Genomic DNA, 22,794 nt, shown 5'->3' on the forward strand with positions numbered 1-22,794 from the left:
CTCCTGCAGGTCCTCCTTCAGCTCTCTGGAGGAAACACAGTGTCTGATCTGCGCACAGTGGATGCAATTAACCCGGGAACTCATAAAAAGGCGTTTTGCAACAGGGTGCATAACGGGCCCAGTCCTCATGCCAGCTCCTGTTGGGCGGTTGAGGTCCTGCTCCAGATGGTTTCCATTAGCATGTTTGCATGCCAGCAATGCCAGACAATCCAAGGCTTGCTACACCTACTGTATGTATACAATGGTCCAGTGTGTGTGTTGAGTGAAGAAAATCCAGAAGTCAAGTTTGTCGGCACCACAGGAAAAGGTGAAAGTGTGGGAGCAGGGATTGCATCTGTCCATCAACAGATTTCCATTGATATGTAACTTTTAAAGGTCCCGATGTTGTGGTTTATTAGTCCTTGTAGGAGAACTCCCTTATCCCTCATAAACTGTAAACGGAGCTGGCAGTGTTTCAGTATTTTGTTCACAGATATCCTAACCAGACATGATTTCCTGGCAGCTTTTCCCTGTGGATAGCAATGTTGGGCTAGACTGAAAAATGTCAGCATCTACTTCAAATTCTCAGAAAATGCACAAATTTTGTACAAACATTCGTAGTTCCCAAAAGATGAACTATGTTGATTCTCTTATTTTTTACCAAATTTGTGCCCTAAAGCTAACAGCATTCCTGTGAGCTGTTCTTTGTTTTACACCTGATAATTCTGGTGCGCTACTGTACCCACATTGGTGTTATTTAATATGTCAGAGAAAGATTTAGTCCCATTATTTATGCCAAGTGCAATGAGCCAAAAATGCAGGATTTATGGCATTCACCATCCACTGTGCCCGTTACTCTTACAGCAAAAAGGTTACAGTTCAAGACACAACAACAGTGTGTACTTTGAAAGGGCAGATGAGGTCTGAAAGGAGGAAGAAGTGGTGTGTGATCTGGAAGGCTGAGAAAATGATGTTATAACCACCTAAGGCAAAAAAAACCACTTAATTAAATAAATCTGCTAATCCAAATAATCTCCTGCTGATGATATTGTCACCGTTGCTTGCTTGATTTTTTTTGAACTAGTGCCAATATCATCAGATTGTAAAACTGAATAAGCCTGCAATACAATACAATGCAAACAAAGAAACTCTAGTTGCTTGATAAGTAAACTTGCCCCTTTAAGAACCTGGTTGGCTCATGTTTGGTGTATATTTTGCAGCACATTAAATACACACATGTGACGGTGTTTTTATCTGATTTCTTTCCCCATCATATAGACGTTTACAGCTTGGTGTAACTCTCACCTGAGGAAAGCAGGCACGCAGATTGAGAACATCGAAGAGGACTTCCGGGATGGACTGAAACTCATGCTGCTGCTGGAGGTCATCTCAGGTGAGGGAAAAAAGCTCCTTGCTTAACAAGATTACCTGAATGAAAACAGCACTTGTTGATTTTTAGCTACCAGAATTCCCCTTACAGGACTAGTCCAACAGTATGCTTGTATAAAATGTATTTCTGACAGCTAAATCATAGTGTAGATAACACTCTCGTGTTTGTTTGAACTAAAGAAACACAATTTTAACAGCTTTATCTTCTATAATGTGTCTGGTTATGAGAGGAATTTAAATTAAGGCCTTCATATTTGATTATGCAGATGGAAACCAGAGCTGTAGGTCAATTTGAAGGTGGAGTTCAGAATGAAGTATTAAAATAACATTACATTGTTTTTGTAAGATGTCATGTATTTTTGCTAATCAAAAAACATTTTTCTGTAATTGAAAATGTGTTTCTTGTCCAGGCGAACGCTTGGCCAAACCAGAGAGAGGCAAAATGAGAGTCCACAAGATCTCCAATGTTAACAAAGCCCTCGACTTTATCGCCAGCAAAGGAGTGAAGCTGGTTTCTATTGGAGCTGAAGGTGAGTGATGTCACATCAAAGCAAAGGTCAGACAGTTTCCACAAAACCCAGAATGACCTTCTCTGTAGTTAGTTTGCATTTGTCACCTGTTGATTTTAATTAGGTCATCAGCCAAATCAATAGCTACTGTTCTGTTGTAAATAGTTATGTATAATGTGGCCTCCGGCCCTCCCTCTCGCTTTCTCACCCGTTACCATGGCAGTGGCACAGGCTGCTGTGCGGTTTAATGAGATCCTTATTGCCGAGTGCTCGGGCAGAGCTTGTGCTTTGCAGTGCATTTTCTGAGAGTAGATCTTAGGATCAGCAATCCCCTCTGGGGCTGAGGCTGCTCATTGTTCAGCACAAATAACTTGGGGATGTCCATCCTCTTCCCATCTGAGAGTAAACAAGTCTTTAGCAGAGTAAACACTCGACTTTCACTTTCTGTCTCTCTCACTCTCTCTGACTGTCTGCCCAGTCTTGGCCACATGCATAGTTTGCATACATGTGTTGCAACAAACAGGAAGTCTGTCAATGGCTGTAGATAATCTGAAAAAAATCATATACTGTCAGATATTTTTTGGCTTACTGTTTAGTTTAGAGTGAACGTAAACAGATATTTTGCAGAGCTCCTCAAAACGCTGAAAGATGGCTTTAAAAACTACCCAGAATTACTAAAGATGGTGTGCTGATTTTGCTGTTAACAGTTTAACATTTATGTTTCTGAACACATACTGCAATCCCTATGAAATCTGCTTACAAATGAAGTTTTCGGTTCTTGAGTTGGAAACAGGTATTTCTATATATCGTCCAAGGGTGGGGGGAAATACAGACCTCAAGGGTTGGTTTTAGATCTCACCCTGGGTCAATACACCTGAATCAAATGATTAGATCATTACCAGGCCTCTGGAGAACTTCAAGACATGTTGAGGAGGTAATTTAGCCATTTAAATCAGCTGTGATGGATCAAGGACACATCCAAAACCTGCAGGACACCGGCCATTAAGGCCTGGAGTCCCCTACCCCTGATATAGTCAGTGGCTATAAATGTGTATCCCCCAGCCTTTTGGCAAGTGGTTGCTGGGTAAGATCAGCTTCACCCAAAAATCTCCTTTTTTCCTGGAAACGTGAAAAAATGGGACAGAGAAAAGGAAATTGGAAAATTCAACTTCAGAGTAAAAGGTTTGCCTTACTGTTGCAATCAACAGGTTTCAAAAGGGGAAACTTTTACTTTGAAGGTGTATGTTCTCTGTTTCTGCGGTAAACTACTGGTGACGACCTGCTAGCAACAAAGAAATCCCAAGGAGGAGTGCAGCACCATATATCTCTTTGGGTCCTGTAGCAACCTCCAGCAGCCACTCACCTATCAGTGGGATTTTTTTCTGGTTGCCATATGGTTGCTGACTGGTCTTTAGGGCTGTGTGAGGGCAGTCAACTCAGCCACACAGCTCTGCCTATGATAACAGAAGTCCCACAAACCTGCATGTGCAAAGTGAGGTTAATCTTAAAGTGAGACAAGTGAAAATTTCTTCATCAAGGAACAATTGAAGGTAAATACAGGAATAAGGAATAATTTTAACTGTAAAAAGCACTCTAGCAGAGTCTGTTCTACTGAAAATAAACAAAACTAAAGCCTTAGAATTTAAGGTTAATAGATTCTCCTTCAATTTATAACTGTATTGACTAAAGATGTATTATATGTTTTAATGTTTTTGTGAAGTGTCCCTTTAATGAATATGATCCCTTGGACGGTGGCTAAGACGGGCATTACTGTCCCTCCCCAATGCCTCCCTCCCTTAATAAGGTTAACCTCTGACCAGTCTTAACGCCTGCTGTTCAGAATCTCTAGTCTTTCCATCATAAGCCGGTCTCTGTCAGCGTCGTGCACAAATCTAGCAAAGAACTCCTTAGCTTGAGAAGGTTTTAATGACAAAAGCTGAGCTGCAACGCAAAATCTGACAAAGTCACAATTGTGCTTCATCTGCGTAAACATGGATTGAATGAAAAATTGATTTAACATATTTTTAATTCACAAGCTGTATAAATGTCAACTTTTTAAGTGGCTTATAGTATTATTTTATTTTAAAATATAGCAACTGAATAAGATTTTAGGTGATTTTTGCAATTAGGGGGAATAATTAGTTACTCTGGTCCACCCCACATGAGCTCAAACTTGTGGGGTAGATGAGTTTGACAGACCTGATCTGCAATGTCTAAACTATAAAAAAAACAAACTGGTTGTGTCATTTTTCCTTAGCTTGAGAGATATCAGTTATGTGTTCAATGAGACCAGCAGTAGGAAAGTCAAAAATATTTGATTACAAACAAAGAACACCAGCGAATAATCACAACTGAGACAGGGCAGGTGCATTTTAAATTTAAATTAATTGAAATAACTTGAAATTAACTAGAGATTTTTTTTCTGCCCAGAGTAATAGTATAAAAACTCCTAAGCCAGACCAACATTCCAGACAGATTATCCGCCTGGAATCCCCTCCTGGTCCTGCCGCTCTGCTAGCTGTGTTGGTGGGAAGTGACTAGTCGAAGGCTCAGGTCTTTGCGACTCCTCAGGGGGTTTGTTGTGGGTGAGGGATAAAAGACGGGGGGATGCAGTTTCAAATGGAATTAGAAGGATTTTTGTTCTTCCCCTGGTGGATCAGTCATGTTCATTAGAGCTAATCTCAACATGTATCTGCATGTGTCAGCCTGAAGCACCGAGCTTGACTTTTTTCTGCCTCCTAATTCAATCGCGGGCGTCTTTCGCACCGCGTTACACGCAGAGACATCTGACTGGCATCTCGCAGTCTGAGTTTGTCACAGTCGAGCGGCCGTGCTCCAAGCCTTATTGGATTAGAGGCAGAAACAAATAATTATTGAAGGCGGGCAAACAGGGTGACCTGTTGGAGGGGATTTTCATTATCGACAACACAGAGAGGGCTGGACACAGGCAGTTCGTTCACAGCCTTCAGCTGCAGGCGCACAGCTGATTGACAGCTTAACAGGTCTTGGCTCAAATCACTGAATCATCACATGTTTCATTCATAAAGGCTTTGCTGCACACATAAGGGAAATCATTAAAGTGGAGTTGAGTGTTTAGTTGACCTCTTGGTTATCTTGTTGTCTAATCTAAGCATCGAGATTAAAAGATTTTGAACACTGATATCTCAGCAAGCAGCTGTTTTACTAAATAGGGATCAAAATATAGTGGAGTTCTTAGCAGCAAATGAGATCAGCCTCCCTGCGCGTGAGCTGTAACCTGAGCGTCTCCACTCTCTGTTTTGGTAGCTGGTTTGTGTGCAAGTGCATGTTAGGTTATGTGAGTCTGTTAAACTGCTAGCCTCACAAGCATTCACTCAGTAGTTTAAGTATAAGAAACTACTCAAAGTTGGGATGTTGGTGCCTTAGGATGACATCCAATTGTTGTGCTGTATTTTTAGCATCTTTAAAATATGATAATTTTAATGGAAATATTTTCCAAACACCCAAAATACATATAAGTTTTGTTGCAATAACATTTACAGTAAATGCCTGTATCTATACAACACAGAATAGCAATATAGTCTTTTAAAAGCTATTATAAGTAATCTTAACATCTAATATTACTGTACAAGTCTCACAGAGCAATGTGATGGGGGTTTTTTGTTTGTTTGTTTGTTTTTAAACGTGTCTGCGTTCCTGAGAGTTTCTTCTTCTATTTTTTTTCCCCCCTGTTGAAGGAGTTTTATTGAGTGTTTTTAATCCACATCAAGGGACTAAGAATAGGTGCAGTCTGTAAAGCCTGATGTGGCAAAGTTTCAAAGTTTATGGCAATCCATTAAATAGATGAAACCAAAGGGCTTTGCCTTCTCCTTAGAGCCATGGACAAAATTGTCAGCTTTTAAACCTAAAAATGTAGTTTTTCTTTGCTTGAAAACCACCAAACAAGCCAGATGTGAGAAAAATATATTATACTATAAGTGCCTGCTGAATGCATCAGTCCTGAAATGTTACTGGTTTTCCCTCTTACAGAGATCGTAGATGGCAACGCCAAGATGACCCTGGGAATGATCTGGACCATTATCCTCCGCTTTGCCATTCAAGACATTTCTGTGGAAGGTAGCATTGTGTGTGTGTGTGTGTGGTTGTGTTTGTGGGAACATTTCCACACGCGTCTTATTCATTTGGTTTATTGAAAAGAAGCCTAGCTCACTGTCTTCATTTGCAATTGAAAACACTTTTCATTGACACAGTGTCTCAGTGTTAAGACCTTTGCACTGAGCTTAAAAAAGCTTCTTTTTTTTCTTCTTTTTTTTTTTCAAGGTGGAAACGTTTGCGATGCGGTCCTGTCCATGGTTAACGTATATAATGCATTTACAGGATAATCCAATTTAAACGCCAGACGTTTGTAAAGTTTGCTTTGTGCGGCATTTCCACACTGTGTTTATTAGTGAACTTTGCTTTACTGGTTTGCTAAAAGAGGATGCTTGACACCATTTGGTATTGACTGGAAATAGGAAAGCATGAAACCTCCAAGCAGTCACACATGCTTTCCATTCTCTTCACCTCCACTTAATCCAGCACTAAACAGGGATTAGTGGAGAGTCGGTCAAAGTAAAAGCCCGAGAGTTCCTCCAACTTCACAATGATCCCTTCTCTCCAACCACAGAGACATCTGCCAAAGAGGGCCTCCTGCTGTGGTGCCAGAGGAAGACTGCGCCATACAAGAATGTTAACATCCAAAACTTTCACATCAGGTACGAGGCTGGAGAGGAGCACAAATTAAGCCACACAGATGGTTGTTTTACTCACATGCTAAGCTGCAGTTACAGTTAATCACATGAGATTGTGGAACCATAAACATAACTATCGGAGGCTCAAAATGTGATGTCAAACAGGGAAAATTAGACTAAAGAATGTGTACGAGCAGGGGTGCCTTCACCTCAGCTAAAAACAGTTTTAGCTTAACCTCAGTGGAAAAATTTACCTTTTGTGCATTTTTGCTTTTGGCTCTTCGTTGTTCTAATGCTCATTTATAAGCAAACCTTAAAATAAGATGAGGGGGAAAAGGGAAACAGCCCAGTTTGTTGCTTAGTGTTGGAAATATTTCTGACAATCAGGAGATACAGTAAGCTGATATTACCTGAGCAAAAGTTCAGAGCTGGATTACAGGAGGATGGTTAAATATCGTCCCGTCCACTCTGGCTTATGTTACCTTTGTCTTTGTCGTTCGTCTTTGTTTTGGAAACTCTGGGAAAAACAAATCTTTGCAAACGCACAAATCTCATCATGGGCGGACGATGAAACGCTTAAGCACCTGAGGCATGTTGTTGCTCGACTGGCAGGTGCACACACACATAAACAGAAGTGTATTTGTGTCACCTTGTGATCTAGATCTCTTCTAACACTATGAACTATGAATAACCTTAATGCAACACAGATTCTTAGGTTGCGTCCCAGCTGTGAGACAACCTGTTAGAGATTAAAAAAAAAAAAAAAAAATCTCTGACAGGATGCTTCATCATGTGTTTAAATTCTGTATTTGGGTTTAGTCTTTGTTCGTGTTCGAGGACTTGCACTTTCAGGTATCCTGTTGCAACCATTTGTTGCCACCTATGCCAAAAAAATTAAAGCATAAGCCTCTTTCAGTGAAGTGTTTTTAAATTTTGGAAGTCCCCTTACTGACACATGATACTTTCCTACTGGTAAGCTTATTATGCATGAATCCTTCTCCAAATATCGGCAAAGGGCACTGCTTCAGTTAAAATGTGATTTTCAGCTTGGCTGTTTCAGTGAGGTCTTTATGTGGAGTTAATTTTTTAAAACACCCGAATTACACAAACACATAATTTCATAAATAGCTCAGACTCGATGCAGATGAGAGCTGTTGCCTCAGACAGCGTTGATAGTGAACAGATCAGACTTGAAATAGCAGAGTGCACACCCTTAACCAGGAGCAGACAGTAGACTTCCTCGTAAAGTATACTGTGAAACGCAGGAAGTGGAAGTAATTATCCATAGACATGTTGCATGCAAATAATTAATCAAATTACAGCGACTAGCTGTAAGTTCTGAATGTGAAAATACAAGTGAGGATGCTACCCAGGCATCCCTATTTCAGGCCTGGCTGGGCCTGGATCCATGACACAGAATGCCTCCATGTATGTTGAATTATTGAAAGAAGACCTCTGTGATCCTCAGATGTGGATGAAAGCTGAGATGAGAAGGTGGAGATGAGGTCATTTCAGGAGAATGGGATTGCCAGAGCAGAGTCCCGATCTTTGATGTGGTCTCACTGTGAGAGATGATAGCAGGGCTTTTGAGATGGAAGAGGAGGGAAGAGTACAGAGTTTGCTTTTTCTCTCTGAACGCTCACATACTGCTGCTTCAGGTATAAGAAGCAATGAGCACCCTTGTAAAAACTCCTGTTGTGCGTTGCAGGCACTTTTTTATGGCGAATAATACATTAAGCATCCCATCTCACTAATTTGTTGTTTGGAGCCAGAAAGCACTAATAAACCTTCTCCAGCTTCCCCAGATTGATGATATTGTGAGGCTCCATCTCATCGTGCTGCATTTAGACCGACTGGTTTCAGCACCAAGGGCACCAATCAATGAGCCACAGAAGGCCAAGCTAGAAATATATTTCAGAGAAACAAAATCACGATCAAAATCAGATTTAGCTGCTATGCCTTGTATGGATTTTACAACCTGGGATCCAAAAATAATAGGATGCAATGACTTGGAAATAATTTCAAATCTAATATCTAATCTTAAAATCGCAAAATATCCACATGGTCGGCTTTTCTCCACATATTGGAGATACGAAAGGCTGGAAAGTAGTGAAATATAAATAAGAGCAAAACAAAACAATTGACAATAGCTCAGTAATATGATTATTTCTCAGATTACATCACGGTGCATGATAGTTTTAAATGATTGAGAATTATTTGTATACAAAGGCCTTCTTTGTGCTTAGGCTTACTTAGGTTGAAGGCAATGACGGTTTCCTTTATAAAGCACATTTTATTACACACAATCCTGATGTGCTGAACACAGAGGATTAAAGTCCTGTTTAGGTTAACGGTGCCTTAAGGCAGTGAAAACGGCAAAATATAATAAAACAAAAGAAAACCAAATAAAACAACACAAAAAAACACCTGTGGAGTGTAAGCATGTGTGATCAAAGTTTGAAATTCCTTTTGAAAATCATAGACACCCCATGTTCTGGGTGAAAGAGGATCTGGCCATCTGGTGTCTTATGAACACATGGTTACATTACCAGCATCTGGATGATATGGGAGTATATTAGTGCATATAACATGTTGATCATCAAATGGCCAAATGTTAGCATTATTGCCAGTCTCATCAAAAGGGAAAGCATAGGCAGAGAATATCTGCATGAAGATTGTTGTGCTGCATCGTTTAAATATGACAAAATGCAGTAAATGCTGAAGATGAATTATAAATAACTTTATATGAGTCACTAAAACCTGGCATTCTATTGTATTTGTGCAGAAGAGAGCCAGTTGGTTTCTGCATACAATAAAAAGCGAACCACGTAACATCTGTTAGTGAGTCGCAGTGAGATCGCTTGCCAAGACAATTGCTCTGGAAAATGAAAGAAAACCAGTACCAAGATATCATGTCTGTTCAGTGTACAAAAGTGTCTGAGCAGGAATATCTTTTTCTTTGAATGTGTTCCAGGCTCTGGCACTCAAATTCCAACAGATATCCGAGTTTTAAACAGTTTCTCTTTTGAAAAGCACCAAAAGCCCCACCTTGAGTCCCGAACACACGTTGAACATCTGTCTCGTCTTAGTATGTCTTGTTTCTTATTCTGCAACAAAAGCACAAAGGAAAATTTCATGGCAAAGGATAAAAAACATTGAATTTCTTAAGAGCTATTGTTTGAGCACGTTTGGTGCAGAAGATAACAGTAAAATGGCACGTGGTGTTGGAATGATTCGGGGTTGACACAGAGCTGATTAAGGAGGACAGACTGATGGGGATGGTCTTGATTAAAGTTAAATTCCTGCCATTTTTCCTGATCACTCTTTCTCTGCCTCGTCCTCTCAGCTGGAAAGATGGTTTGGGGTTCTGCGCGCTCATTCATCGACACCGTCCAGAGCTCATTGACTATGGAAAATTGCGCAAGGTGAGTGTGCTGCTCAAAGGCAATGGAAACCCCGAACTGGAGCTGTAGACAGGAGTCACTGCGTTTCAGATGCCTCAAATAAACTCTGAAAATAAGACAAGGAAGTAACATGATTGTCTTCTGACCAATTAACGAGAAACTCTAGCTGTACCTTCTTCTGTAGTGGTTGCCAGCCCCTGTAGCTAACTTTAATTACCATGCTTATATCTCCAATGATGATGTTTAACTATTTCTATGGTGCAGTTAAAAGCAATGTAAAAGTCTTGATGATCTGCTGGTTGTTCCTGTTGCCAGGACGACCCCATGACCAACCTGAACACAGCCTTCGACGTGGCAGAGAAGTACCTGGACATCCCCAAGATGCTGGACGCAGAAGGTGAGCAGGCAGGGAGTCAAACTGTAAAATCACGTCACGAAGAGCAGATTTCTTGCCTCTCTTTGTTTAAAAGCAAAAATCTGCTCTCTTAGATTTCCTCTTCAGAAATCTGAAAGCTCTTTGAAGACCTCGCTGTCACCTTAACTCGATCTTTGTATTATTGCATCACTTTATTTCAAGTTTCAACCACTCTAACTGCTTTAGTGTTTACAGCTACCAGAGCTACTGTGCCTTCAGAAAGAGTGGAGGAATGCAAAAAAACACCACTTTTTCTGTCTATTTGTTGAATTTTTTTGGTAATGACATTCTGCTTTGACTTTAAATGACCAACTTTTCAACAAGTGCGCGTTATCCTGATTCCTGAGAGGGTATATTTTGGCCTTAGCATTCACTTGTGCAGCTGTGCAAACAATGGGAGACTATTTTCTACTAAATGTAAATATTCAGTTCTTTCTCTACAAATAAATTAAGCCTTACTGACGTCATCCTGTATCTTCAAGTATGGTTTGCTCACCAAGTAGTTTTTAGATTTGAAAACTGGAGGTTTTCTGTTAAGAGATGTAGCTAAAGCCCATAAGCGCATCTGGTCCATACCACTGATTTTGTTTTCGTTCTAAATATTATTTATGTGATGAGTTTTGTTTCCTGTTTCTTCATTTAACTGTTCTGTGTTTAACAACCTCAACCTCCTCCCACTCAACCCTAACCTCCATCCCCTCCCTGACGTCCTCTCTTCCCCACAGACATTGTGGGCACTGCCCGTCCGGACGAGAAGGCAATCATGACCTACGTCTCTAGCTTCTACCACGCCTTCTCAGGCGCTCAGAAGGTATCCTGGATGCAGCGTCTCCTTCCTCCTCCTTCTCCTCTTCGCCTCACTCCCCTCTTTCCCTTTTTTCCACCTCCACGTGTTTCTCCTAACAGTATCCTTCTCTCTGCAGTGCACAACGCCCCCTGCAGGGGTCGTCTTCTTTACTTTCCGCATGGTTCACACTACCAAATGCATGATGGGACAAAAACACGCTGTTCTTAGAGGCAGCGAGTGCAAGTGTGTCTCCAGTCTACCTTGTTGTAATGGCACTGCAGGCTAGCGGAGCCACCCCTCATTAGGGTTTCATGGTGCTGAGCAAAAGCAGAGTGGGAAGTGTGGCGACGTTTATCTGATCGGAGTGATGGTGATTGGCTGTGATAACAGCAATGGCTTGACACAAATTAGCCTGAAGTGTATTACAGAAGGGGATATGTAACTGTTTAATTGGACGATTATGTTCAGCACTCGGAGTGACAGCTTAAATTGAGAGTGAAGGAATGAATACAATTAAAACTGGTGCTTCGTAGTCAAGCAGGAGGCTGGATATGTGGCAGCTGGTTACACACAGGAGTCCATTTCCCTGTTTCTTTACAGGAAAGAAGTGCCACTTTGGAGTTTCTCAGTGGGATAACGAATTCCTGTCTGTTAGTTTGACAACAGCGTACATAGAAGTACAACAGGAAATGTGAGACTGTGCTGCACCTCTGCAGCATCATGAGGCACAAGTTATATAAGAGCCAGGTTCATCTAAGAGGCCCAGCAGTGGAGAAAGCACTTCACCACAGCTGTGTTTAAGCAACGTGCACCAAAAACGTCTGTGTTTATAAGTGGAGAGAGTGGTGTGCCTCATTGAGAGAAGTTAAACTACAGCTGGACTCTGGATTGCATCATAGATAAGGAGGTGTGGGATGACATACAGCTGGCTCTCAATGCAACAAAATGAAAAGTTAAAACACTCAAGAAACCATTACTCCTTATAAAATGAATGTGTTTTCACTTCATGCTTCCACCTCCCACTTTGAATCAAGGCAAGCATCTCACTTTTCATGAGAAAAATTAAGAATCGCTAATAACAAGCTAACTTGAAGACCAACTGCAGGTAAACTGGAGATAACTTGTCACTGCACCCCCTGCTGGCCTTTTTTTGTCTCTGCACACTTTTACACTGGTGCCTTTTTCTCTTCCCTGTCCTCTCTCCTTTTCCTCTGTTCCCTTGGCAGATATCATTAGCACCTTGAGGCCAGATGAGAAGGCCGTCATGACTTATGTGTCGTGTTATTACCACGCATTCTCAGGCAAACAGAAGGTGAGAAATAAAACATAATAAAAAGTAAAAAAAAAAAAAATCACAAAATACCTGCTGTACTTGGTGGCAGTATTTTTTTTTTGTCTTAGTTCTCTGAAGCTTTTTAGCATTTTTTTAGCTCATTGTTTGGGTTATACAGTTCCATGTTTCCATTCACTTACAACTCCCTCATAGCGATGTTCAAAAACCCTTACTGTACATCATTGGTCCAGCTTCAGGCAGCAGACAGAAACAATAAGTTTACGTATTTAACATAATGGAGCATTCAGCAGCTAACAGGAAGTCTGTGGAGATGAAAAATAGAGCTAAAAGCAGGGTCTATGTTTTGAATTCGTATGTAAAGTGTCACGTTTCCTACTACAATAACATAAGTTTCTAAAGAACATTTTCTCTTGTCCTGCAGTAAAGGAGTTCTTCCTCTCTGCACAGCAAATCCTGATTATAGACTAGGTGGGAGTAGGATATCTGGTTGCTCTGACTTCATATTAAAACATTAAGCAATCCAAGAAACACACACATATTTGCATTGCTGACATCATTGCTATCTGAAAATTGAGTTTATGTGCCTCGAAGTGCTATCGCTTGATGCATTTTTATTGTGGGTGGCTCCACTGGGAGACTTGGCTTATTCAGAGCCTCCTTATCTCCTCTCTTTCAGCAGTATATTGATCCCTGATACAATGTACACCCCTGCAACTAGTCCCTGCACTCTCAGTGGAATATATTATTCCAAAGACATGCCAAATCCGCTAAAGATCTCCGCAGCGAGTAATAGAGACTTATCACACATGCAGGATATCCGCTAAGTCTCCTGTACTTAAAATCTTTATTAGGATCCACTTCTTAATGGAGCTGTCCTGAGAAGCAGGAGTCCGGAAACTGCTGCTGGCTGGCACACAGTTTTACAGCTCTGGCGTAGATTTCAGAAACAATGGGTGGAGGAACAGTTACTCCTCCTCTCTTTAACACCTCCGATTTCACCCTTTAGGGCAGATATTTAGCAATAAACACTATGAGTTAGACATTCCTATGTTGGACCGCTCTGCACGTGGAAATCCTCACATTAACTCCACAAAGTTAAATAACAGTATTGTTTTTTTAAGGAAGTGTAATTCCTGATAATCAGGTTACAATTCAGTCTCTGATCCAAAAATAGATTCTGTGCTACATGATTATGTTGTTATTCCTTTTTCTCCCTTGTTCAAAAAAGGTGGCAGCAAGGAGACACGTGTGTATCACCTGTTTGCTACATGACAATGGAACATGAATATAAAAAACTATTAGTTATTTCTCTCATTGTGGAGGTTTCATTGAGCTTTGATGGAGTTTGTAGTTACACACATATTCCATCTTCTTTAAGGCCCAATTTTAAGTTACGGCCCCATTATTAACATTGGATCACATGGTCCATTTTTATTAGTGCATAGTCTGTGTGGCGAGGAGAGTGCCCAGAATTTTATCACAGTTTGTCGCTCTTCTGTGCTTTGTTTTAGCTTCTTTCAGCTCTTAGTTTTGCTGTCAGACATGCCAGTTTATTTCTTTTGTTTCTCAGTCAGTGTTGTCAAATGTTTAAAGTGAAAAGCTCAGTTAAACTTCACACTAGACAAAAGAACTCATTTATAGCTGCTAAAGAGACAGGAGGGAACGGGAGGGAAAATTGCAATCATGCTCAAAATCTGTTATTTGGTAGAAATTTGTGGTGTTTAATGAGTGTTTCTGCTGTCCCAAAGGGGCTAAAAATGAGTAATTGCAAGTTTAAGGGCTTGAATCAAAAAAGGAATGTCAAAAGAATCAAAGAACTATGATCTCTAGGTTTTAATGCGGGACCTATTATGATCAAATTTCCTTTAATTGTTCCATTAAAAATATTTGTTATATCAAGTCTTGGTGCGCCCCCTTAGTTTTTCCACTGTCTGAAACAAACCATCTCTTCGAGTTGACTTTCTTCTGACCTGAAGGTTTGAGCAGCAGGTCTGTGGGGCTTCTGCTGATCATACAGAAGAGACACAAAATAGGGCAGTGTCCACAGTGGCACCGCAGATAAATGGGAAGATGGTTTTCACCTTAATAATCCTTCCCTCTGGTCGCTGTGATGTCACAACAAAGTAATTCATGAAAGAGGTCCTGGCTGTCGAGCCTTTCATTAAACAGGCCCAGCATGCAAACATTTGCTCACAGAAGCACGACCTGCACATCATGGCTGTCCTTTTAAGGCAACTCCTGGTAGAACCCCCAGAGCATGTCTCTGACCGAGCCAAGTTTCCCCTGTGATCTCTTAACAAAAGAGGCTGGAAACAGTCCTCAGTGTGGGATGCCAGGCTGTGAACTATGAAATGGGGCAGGAGGGAGACTCGGGTTTAGCTTACTGAGACTGTGCACCCTCTAAAAGGACACTGCTGCAAGGCTGTGCTGCCTTTTCAATCAATACATTTACTTGTCAAGCACTTCAGAGGTATATTGCCAATGGTTTTGATTTGCTGCAGTCGCAGATGGAGTTTCTTGTTTTATTCTAAAAACTGTGTCTGGGTGTGCTGCATTTCTCAGCTAAAATCTGCTGCATATTTTCCAGACTTTATGCATGTCACTTCAGTTTCTGCTTGTATTTTCTTTCAGAATTCTTTTCTCTTTACAGCATTTTCATCTTACACACAACAGGTTACCTGACTACATATCGTCACAGTGACTTATTCATACATTGTGCATTCAGTATTAAAGACTGAGAGAGGTGTTATGTCAGAGATGAGCCCCCCTGTTCCCCCCACTGGGCTTCACTCTACATTTCTCCAGTCAGAGCTCTCTTTATGTAGGTTGAGAGGCTAAAATAACACTATTTGCTGCTGCTAGGCTATAAAAAGATAGTGTTGCAGAGAGAACGCTGCCCCTACACCTGATGGCAGGTACAGTTTAATGCATCATTGTTACAGCTCTCTGAGTTGTCGCCGTTTCTCTGTAGAGTCGTGCCTGCTGGAAACAGGCTGGACTCTATTTAATCTTGGGGCATTTCATTGACATTCTCAGTACAGCACACACGTCCAGGCATCATTATACATTATAGGTATGGTAACATGCAGTGACTGTCCTGATTTTACTTCCCTGCAGAGCTGTTGCTGATGTATTGCTTCATTCCCTAAAAATGACTCATTTGGGAAATCTTGGAGTGCTTCTGTGTAGGCAGTATGGATGGATGGATGGATGGATGCAGTCAGATCAAATATATCACCTGTGGCACACTCACCAGTTAGATATGCAAGGAACATTAGAGATAGCTGCATAACACCAAGGCTCAAAATTTGCTCTGTCTCTCTCAGCTGTGGGTCTCACTCTGTTTCCCCCCCCTCGCTCCCGCCATTTAGGCAGAGACAGCGGCCAACAGGATCTGCAAGGTGCTGGCTGTCAACCAAGAGAATGAGCAGCTGATGGAGGACTATGAGAAGCTGGCCAGTGATGTGAGCACACCCCAGTTTTTATCCTTTAATTGCCCTGCAACTTCTCTACCCCCCCCTTTCTGTTTTCCTCACCCTTACTGCACCACTCCTTCACCTCCTACCCCTGGGGGTGTTTGTGCTCTAAACAGGTATAAACATGGCAGATCAAGATAACCAGCGGCCAGACAAACAGGTTTTAGGCATAGAAGTGCACCAGATAAAATCAGATTTTTTGGTAGTCGGTCTGTTTTCTCTCTCATTTTATACCATTTGCTTATAAATGAGGTTTTTTGATGTAGCAGAGAATTAGACCAGACTGGTAAAGTACATGCTGCATGATAACATTATAGAGTTACCTTACAGTTATGTAAATTGTCACAGATTAAACAAACAGATATGAACTTAACGTGTTTATTTCATTCTATCCTTACGTATTTACCTACCACAGTACCAGTGGGCAGGTTCAGGCTAGCACTTTATGCCACTGAAGCTGAGACTTTTATCTCTCATGACAAAAGAAAGTATGTCTATTTCCCCAAATGATAAACAATTCCTTGAAAAAATCAGTGGATTTTTAAAAGTTAACTGTTTATTAAAAACTATTTTAAAAAGACTTATTTTTGGTGCATTCTTGTTGTAAAGTCAGGTTAATTTAAGTGAACTTTCAATACAAAAATATTTGTGTATATCTGATGCTGTGTTATAGATAATGGTAAAGAAAATGAGAGAAAAGAAAAAGACACAAAACATACATTTCGTTGCAATCAGTTAGTAAAACGTAACTAGTCAACTAATTATCTCACCTTATATTCTTTCTTCACATGTCAATCACATCCAACACATCTCATCTTCTTCCTCTCTGACAATCATTACGCTCCATTTTCTGTGATTTGCATGGTTCTTCTTCCCCATTCATCTCCATGAACTCATTTTCCCTCCATCTGCCTCCTCATAATCTCATCCTTTACCATACACACATACATACATACACTTTTCCACACATTACACAACACCCCAGTTGTTGGAGTGGATCCGTCGCACCATCCCCTGGCTGGAGAACCGAATGCCGGAGAACACCATGCAGGCCATGCAGCAGAAGCTGGAGGACTTCAGAGATTATCGCCGCCTCCACAAGCCGCCCAAAGTGCAGGAAAAGTGCCAGTTGGAGATCAATTTCAACACCCTGCAGACCAAGCTGAGGCTCAGCAACAGGCCTGCGTTCATGCCCTCTGAGGGAAAGATGGTCTCGGTAAGTCAGGGCAGTTTCTGAAAGAACAAACTTGAAAAAGTTTGAGATGTCAGAAAACATTGTAACTTTTTTTACTCTAACAATTTTGAATTTTCTACTATTACATAATATGAATAATTACGCCGTGACAACAATTACATAAACATTTTACAATTTGTAAAGTCTCAAAACATCAGGAGGCATTTTTCCCATTATAACTGTGAAATAAATAGTATACGAACAAATCGAATAAGATTCCACCAACTGTAACTTCACTGTTTTCAATTCCCTTTTGGTTCAGTCTTAAAGCTTTCATTATTAACTGAAAAAGGCAATAAAGCCTCATCTGCAAAGCATTTATCAAAGCTCAAATGCAGCCAGACAAAAGTAACAACTGCTTTTGAACTCAAACCAAGTTTCTAAAACCATTTTTGTGTAATTAAGGTGATCAACATTTGCACATGCAAATTCCAAGCAATTTGAATGCATGTAAAACATTAAGCATTTTCAAACAGTGCAACAAATAGTACCTTAACATTTTACACTCAACGTTTAGCAGTCTCAGCTCCACGTTGAGGACTGATCTAAACAGAATAAGTCGTCACTCCTTAAGTAGAATATATACAGTTGCTAAGTACAGACTTAAGACAGTGAGCCATAAAAGTAAATGCGAGGTTTAAGTAAAGTAATGCTAGGTTGTGGATGTGTGTATTTGTAAAATAATATATGTAGTCGCAGAACATGAAAGCTGTTTTGTTTACTTGGATTTATAGCTCAGATTTTCATCCGTTGAAGTCACAGCCTGTTTTAGACTGTTTGTCCTTTGCCTCATGCAGGACATTAACAATGCATGGGGAAATCTAGAGGGAGCAGAGAAAGGCTACGAAGAATGGCTCCTCAACGAGATCCGCAGGCTGGAGAGACTCGACCACCTGGCAGAGAAGTTCAGGCAGAAAGCAGCCATCCACGAAGCCTGGACTGAAGGTATCTGCTGTTTTGAAAAAAGTGCACATATGAACATAACGAACCAGAGCGCTCCTGTGTTTAGTGCTGTGTGGCTGAGGTAAAGTAAAAATGCAGAAGTATAGGTGGGAGATATTTTAGCTTTAATGATATACTTTCTGTGTCTCCCCCTGAAGGTAAAGAGGACATGCTGCAGAAGCGGGACTATGAGACGGCCTCTCTGTCAGAGATTAAGGCTTTGCTGAAAAAACACGAGGCCTTTGAGAGTGACCTGGCGGCACACCAGGACCGCGTGGAGCAGATTGCAGCCATTGCACAGGAGTTAAAGTAAGAGAAGTGAACAGATGGAAATCGTAAATTGTGCAGGAACCTTCTGTGGATCAATAAAAGGATGAAGTAGAGTTGGATAATTTGAGGGCTCCTGTGCATTTACAGCTTGCCTGTTTGCACAGTAAGAGCTGAGCCTACAACTAGGATATTCTGCTCATTCTCATTTCACGCCACATAAAACACAAAATCAACAAATCAAGATGACAGACAAACACGAACAAAATTCTTATCTATGAAAGATGATTAATGTGAGTTAAAGCTGCTCTGCTGCAGATAACGAACCACTTGTGTTCCTGTCTCTTTTGTGCTCCAGTGAGCTGGACTACTATGACTCCCCCAGTGTTAACGCTCGCTGCCAGCGGATCTGCGACCAATGGGACGCTCTGGGAGGTCTGACCCAGAAACGCAGCGAGGCTCTGCAGGTAACACGGGACAAGCCCAAAGGGAATCAAAAGTAAACAACCTAGCAAAGAGTCACATTTCTGACTCGCTTTAAAGTGTTTTAAATTCCCCCTGTCCTTCTTTATGCTGGTGAGGGCAAAAATTTAGAGATGAAAGAGTTTTTCCTCACAGTGAGAAACTGTGACGACAATTTCAGAGTTTCTGCTGGCCTTGAAAAGCCTTTCAAGTTTAGAGACTTTATTTGTGAAGATATAACCCCCCAAATCCCTCTGAGCTCTGTGAATGCTCATGCAAAAAAAAAGCCTCCACGAATTCTTAAATTTCACCCAAATAGACTTTGAAGGTCAATAAAAACCCTGTAAATTTATGTTTATCACGTTTTTAATGCTCAACAGAGAACAGAGAAGCTCCTTGAAACCATCGACCAGCTGTACCTTGAGTTTGCCAAAAGAGCGGCTCCGTTCAACAACTGGATGGAGGGCGCAATGGAGGACCTGCAGGATACATTTATTGTCCACACCATTGAAGAGATCCAGGTGAGATGGGGAAAATTACATGTGACTTTAGGGAATAAATAGAATTGTCAGCCTTTAAACACACAGCAGGGGTTATGTAGCTGCGAAGCTAACGCAGGTATTTGTTCGTTTGGTGCTTCTTTACTTTCTTGATGAGCGTTGGCTAAGCAGCTATCATCTATGTCAAGTTAATGTGAAGAAGCAACATATTGCCTGCTACCTTAACAGCATATTGCACCTTCTAGTGGTACATAATGGTAATAAATGAACATATGACCAAGTTGATATATCTTCAGTAAACTAAATAGATGCTTTGGATAAGTCATAATGGTTGTTACTTTACATTTTGCTGAGTACTTCTTATGATGTGAGACTACTAAAATCATAAATATGCTAAGATTTATGGTTTTATTTCATGACTACATTATTATATGGAAACAAATTCTCCAAAACTTTTGCTCCTAGCTAGTCCAACACCGTCTGTTTTAGAAAGATCATTCAAACTCTAAAATGACCGGCTCAATTGTGCAAAGTGTGCTTCTGTAAAGTTTTGGTGTACGATTTACCATTATCTAAATATTTAACGACTTGTCACACAAAAAACAAATTCCATTAATTTCAGTTCCATTCAGTATTCAGAGCCTTTGATCTGTGGGCTAGAACGGGGAAGGAAGCAACAGCAGAGTTCAACAGGAATGGGCTCTCTTTTGTCCTCACCCCCAACCAGCTGCAGCAGATTGCTGCCCTTGCTAAGCCTGGATCTGCCAGAGGGTTCTTCTCGTTAAAAAGGGAATTTTTCCTTCCCGCTGTCACCAAGTACTTGATCTGATTATTGGAGTTTTCTCTGTAATATTTCAGGGTCCTGAGGTGACTGCTGTTGTCATTTGGCACAATATAAATAAAACTGAATTGAATTGAATTTCAAGATCAAAAGACTCCAGGGGTCCGTTCTTCGTACCTCGCTTACTACATCCAAGATCAAATCATCGCGCCAACTTTGAGCTCGCTATTCCGGTTCTCTGAACACACCTGTTGTTGACGATTAGTACAGCTGGATGAAGTAATGTGAGATCACTGGGTGGCTTAAAAGGGGCTACGCATCGATAGTAGAAACATTGATCGGCAACCCTTTGATTGGTCGGCGAAAATGTCGAAGGAGCGTGCTCAGTATTTTTTGGCAGCAGAGCAAGAACTCTTGATTGAGGGATTTCAGGAGTCTCAGAGTTTAATTAAAACACAAGGGAACACTGCAAAGGCTGCAAAAGCAAGGAGAGAGGGCTGGCAGAAAGTTGCTGACAAATTAAACTTGTAAGTAATTTATTATATTATATTACATTATATCATATTATATTATATTACATTATATCCTCTTTCACATTAGAGCCACAACAGGACCCACTAGAACATGGGAACAAGTAAAAGTGAAATATAAGAATATTCTACGGAATGGTAATATTTATCACTTATCTTGCTTTTAGTCTCTTGAAAAGAGACCCAGAAATAATCTGTTTGTTTGTTTATAACAGCAACCAGGAAAAGGGCAGAGCAAAAAAAGACAGGTGGTGGTCCTGCACCCCCTCGTCAACAAGTTGGTTAAGTGAATAATATCCTCACGGGAAAATCGATATCTCTCAATGAGCACACTGTCGCGCTGAGCTAAAGGATCCTGTCTATCCAGCAATACACGCTGAATTCTGAAAACTCTCCTTATCAATCTTGCACCTTCCGCAATGGGTGGCTCGCGTAAACGGACAGGACATGGCTGCGACAGGCTTCCCAAATCCACCTTCGCTTTTATAGCCGTGGTCCCTCATCTTGATTACACGAAGTAATTTACAATTACTACTCTGAAATATGAATTACATCTGAAATAATCAAATACATGAAATAGAATGTTAATAGTACATTTCCCTTTTTTTAGGAAATGACCTGTATGTATCTGTGTGGAATCAATAAAAGAATCAAATATTGCATTATCTTTAGTTACATTGATAATATTTATTTATGGTAAAACAGTGGTAAAATATCGCTGTTGCTTTCGTATACATGAAGCGGACATACCTGAGTGGCCGCGATCTAATCCTGTTTACATAAAGTAAACCTGCTCCCGAGCAGGTTTACGCTTACGGATCTGTTACTATGACAGCAAGTCCCGGATGAGCTTCGGAGAACCGAACGATCCAAGATCACGCGAAATCGTCAACAATCAAATCCAGCTAACTTACTTAGCGAGGTACGAAGAACAGGCCCCTGGAGTATTCTAAGATCATATGAAAATTATGAACTGGACAACAAGCAGGGTGTTTTTGCTACTTAATGATTAAACAGCGATAACATGAGCTGACTGTTTGTTTTGAATTTCTCTCTATAGCTGCTTAGCACTGAAATTGCATTAGGGAGCCTATTGTTAACAGTTAAGCACTTCCAGGTTTGTTTGCACTATTGTGTGAGGTACTTCCTCTTTGCCACAAATCATATTTGATCTAACAGAGGAGAATTCCAGCCCAGTGACAGCATGGCTGTAACAGAAAGCTTTCATAAAATAAAGCACTGTCTGGGGCCTCTTTAAAACTGAATTTTTTTTTTAATTAAAAACTCTCAGCAGGTGGATGTTGTTCTCTTCTGATGGGCTTTAGACTTAAATCTAACATTTATCAAACAGATTTGACACAGACACACAGACATGGATCTTCTCATCTCACTCACAGCAGGAATGCAATTAAACACAATATCAGAGTTTGACTTTGTCAGATTCTGGTATAAAACCATAAAAGCAGATGCAAGCAGACCTAAGCAAGTTTGTCTTAACTAATGAATCAATCAAGAGAACAAAAATGAAAATGCAGTTGTTTGAATCAACACTTCATCAGACTGAGGAAGCTTATATTACATGTGTTTGGTTTTGGCTGCTTCTTTTTTAAATAAATCTTTCTTAATATCTCTGCACAGTGTTATATAAGTTCCATATCACCACAGGTTTTAGGCAAAAAAATTCAGACTCTAATTTTTTTATATTTCATAATTCACAAAAAAGGCTAGTCAGAATCAGAAACTTTATTGTCATTGTCACGAGAACAACGAAATTAAGAATGGTCCCCGATCATTGCATCATCCCTAGCAATATCAAAATATAAATAAAACAATAAAATTCAATAAATAAAATAGAATACTTAAAATACTAATAAGATGTAACAGTGAAACATTCACATACATTCCCACACACATGTTTCAGAGTGGTGTGATGGACTTTTTTTTTGTAGTATTCAGATGTGTTATTGCAGTTGGATAACAATTGTGTTTGAGTCTATTAGTCCTTGCTCTGATTGCCCTGTACCGTCTGCCTGAGGGCAACAGTTCGAACAGGGAGTGGCCAGGATGTGAGGTGTCTTTTATGATGTTTTGGGCCTTTTTAAAACAGTGGGCATTG

The 22,794-nt window shown here is 40.5% G+C and overlaps 1 protein-coding gene across 1 annotated transcript in view; it reads left to right on the forward strand.

Moving 5' to 3' along the window:
* The window catches only part of actn1 (actinin, alpha 1), a 58,454-nt gene that overhangs the window by 26,830 nt on the left and 8,830 nt on the right, over window positions 1–22,794 (forward strand). The window contains exons 2-14 of the mRNA XM_005746560.2: window positions 1,258–1,372; window positions 1,779–1,898; window positions 5,886–5,972; window positions 6,523–6,610; window positions 9,933–10,011; window positions 10,306–10,387; window positions 11,131–11,216; window positions 15,858–15,950; window positions 16,948–17,178; window positions 17,994–18,141; window positions 18,297–18,447; window positions 18,764–18,872; window positions 19,248–19,388. Of these exons, the coding sequence (XP_005746617.1) occupies window positions 1,258–1,372; window positions 1,779–1,898; window positions 5,886–5,972; window positions 6,523–6,610; window positions 9,933–10,011; window positions 10,306–10,387; window positions 11,131–11,216; window positions 15,858–15,950; window positions 16,948–17,178; window positions 17,994–18,141; window positions 18,297–18,447; window positions 18,764–18,872; window positions 19,248–19,388 (1,530 nt within the window). The remainder of the gene's footprint in view (window positions 1–1,257; window positions 1,373–1,778; window positions 1,899–5,885; window positions 5,973–6,522; window positions 6,611–9,932; window positions 10,012–10,305; window positions 10,388–11,130; window positions 11,217–15,857; window positions 15,951–16,947; window positions 17,179–17,993; window positions 18,142–18,296; window positions 18,448–18,763; window positions 18,873–19,247; window positions 19,389–22,794) is intronic.

Source organism: Pundamilia nyererei, unplaced genomic scaffold, assembly GCF_000239375.1.
Source record: "Pundamilia nyererei isolate P.nyererei 1_Seehausen unplaced genomic scaffold, PunNye1.0 scaffold00179, whole genome shotgun sequence".
Taxonomy (NCBI): Eukaryota; Metazoa; Chordata; class Actinopteri; order Cichliformes; family Cichlidae; genus Pundamilia; species Pundamilia nyererei.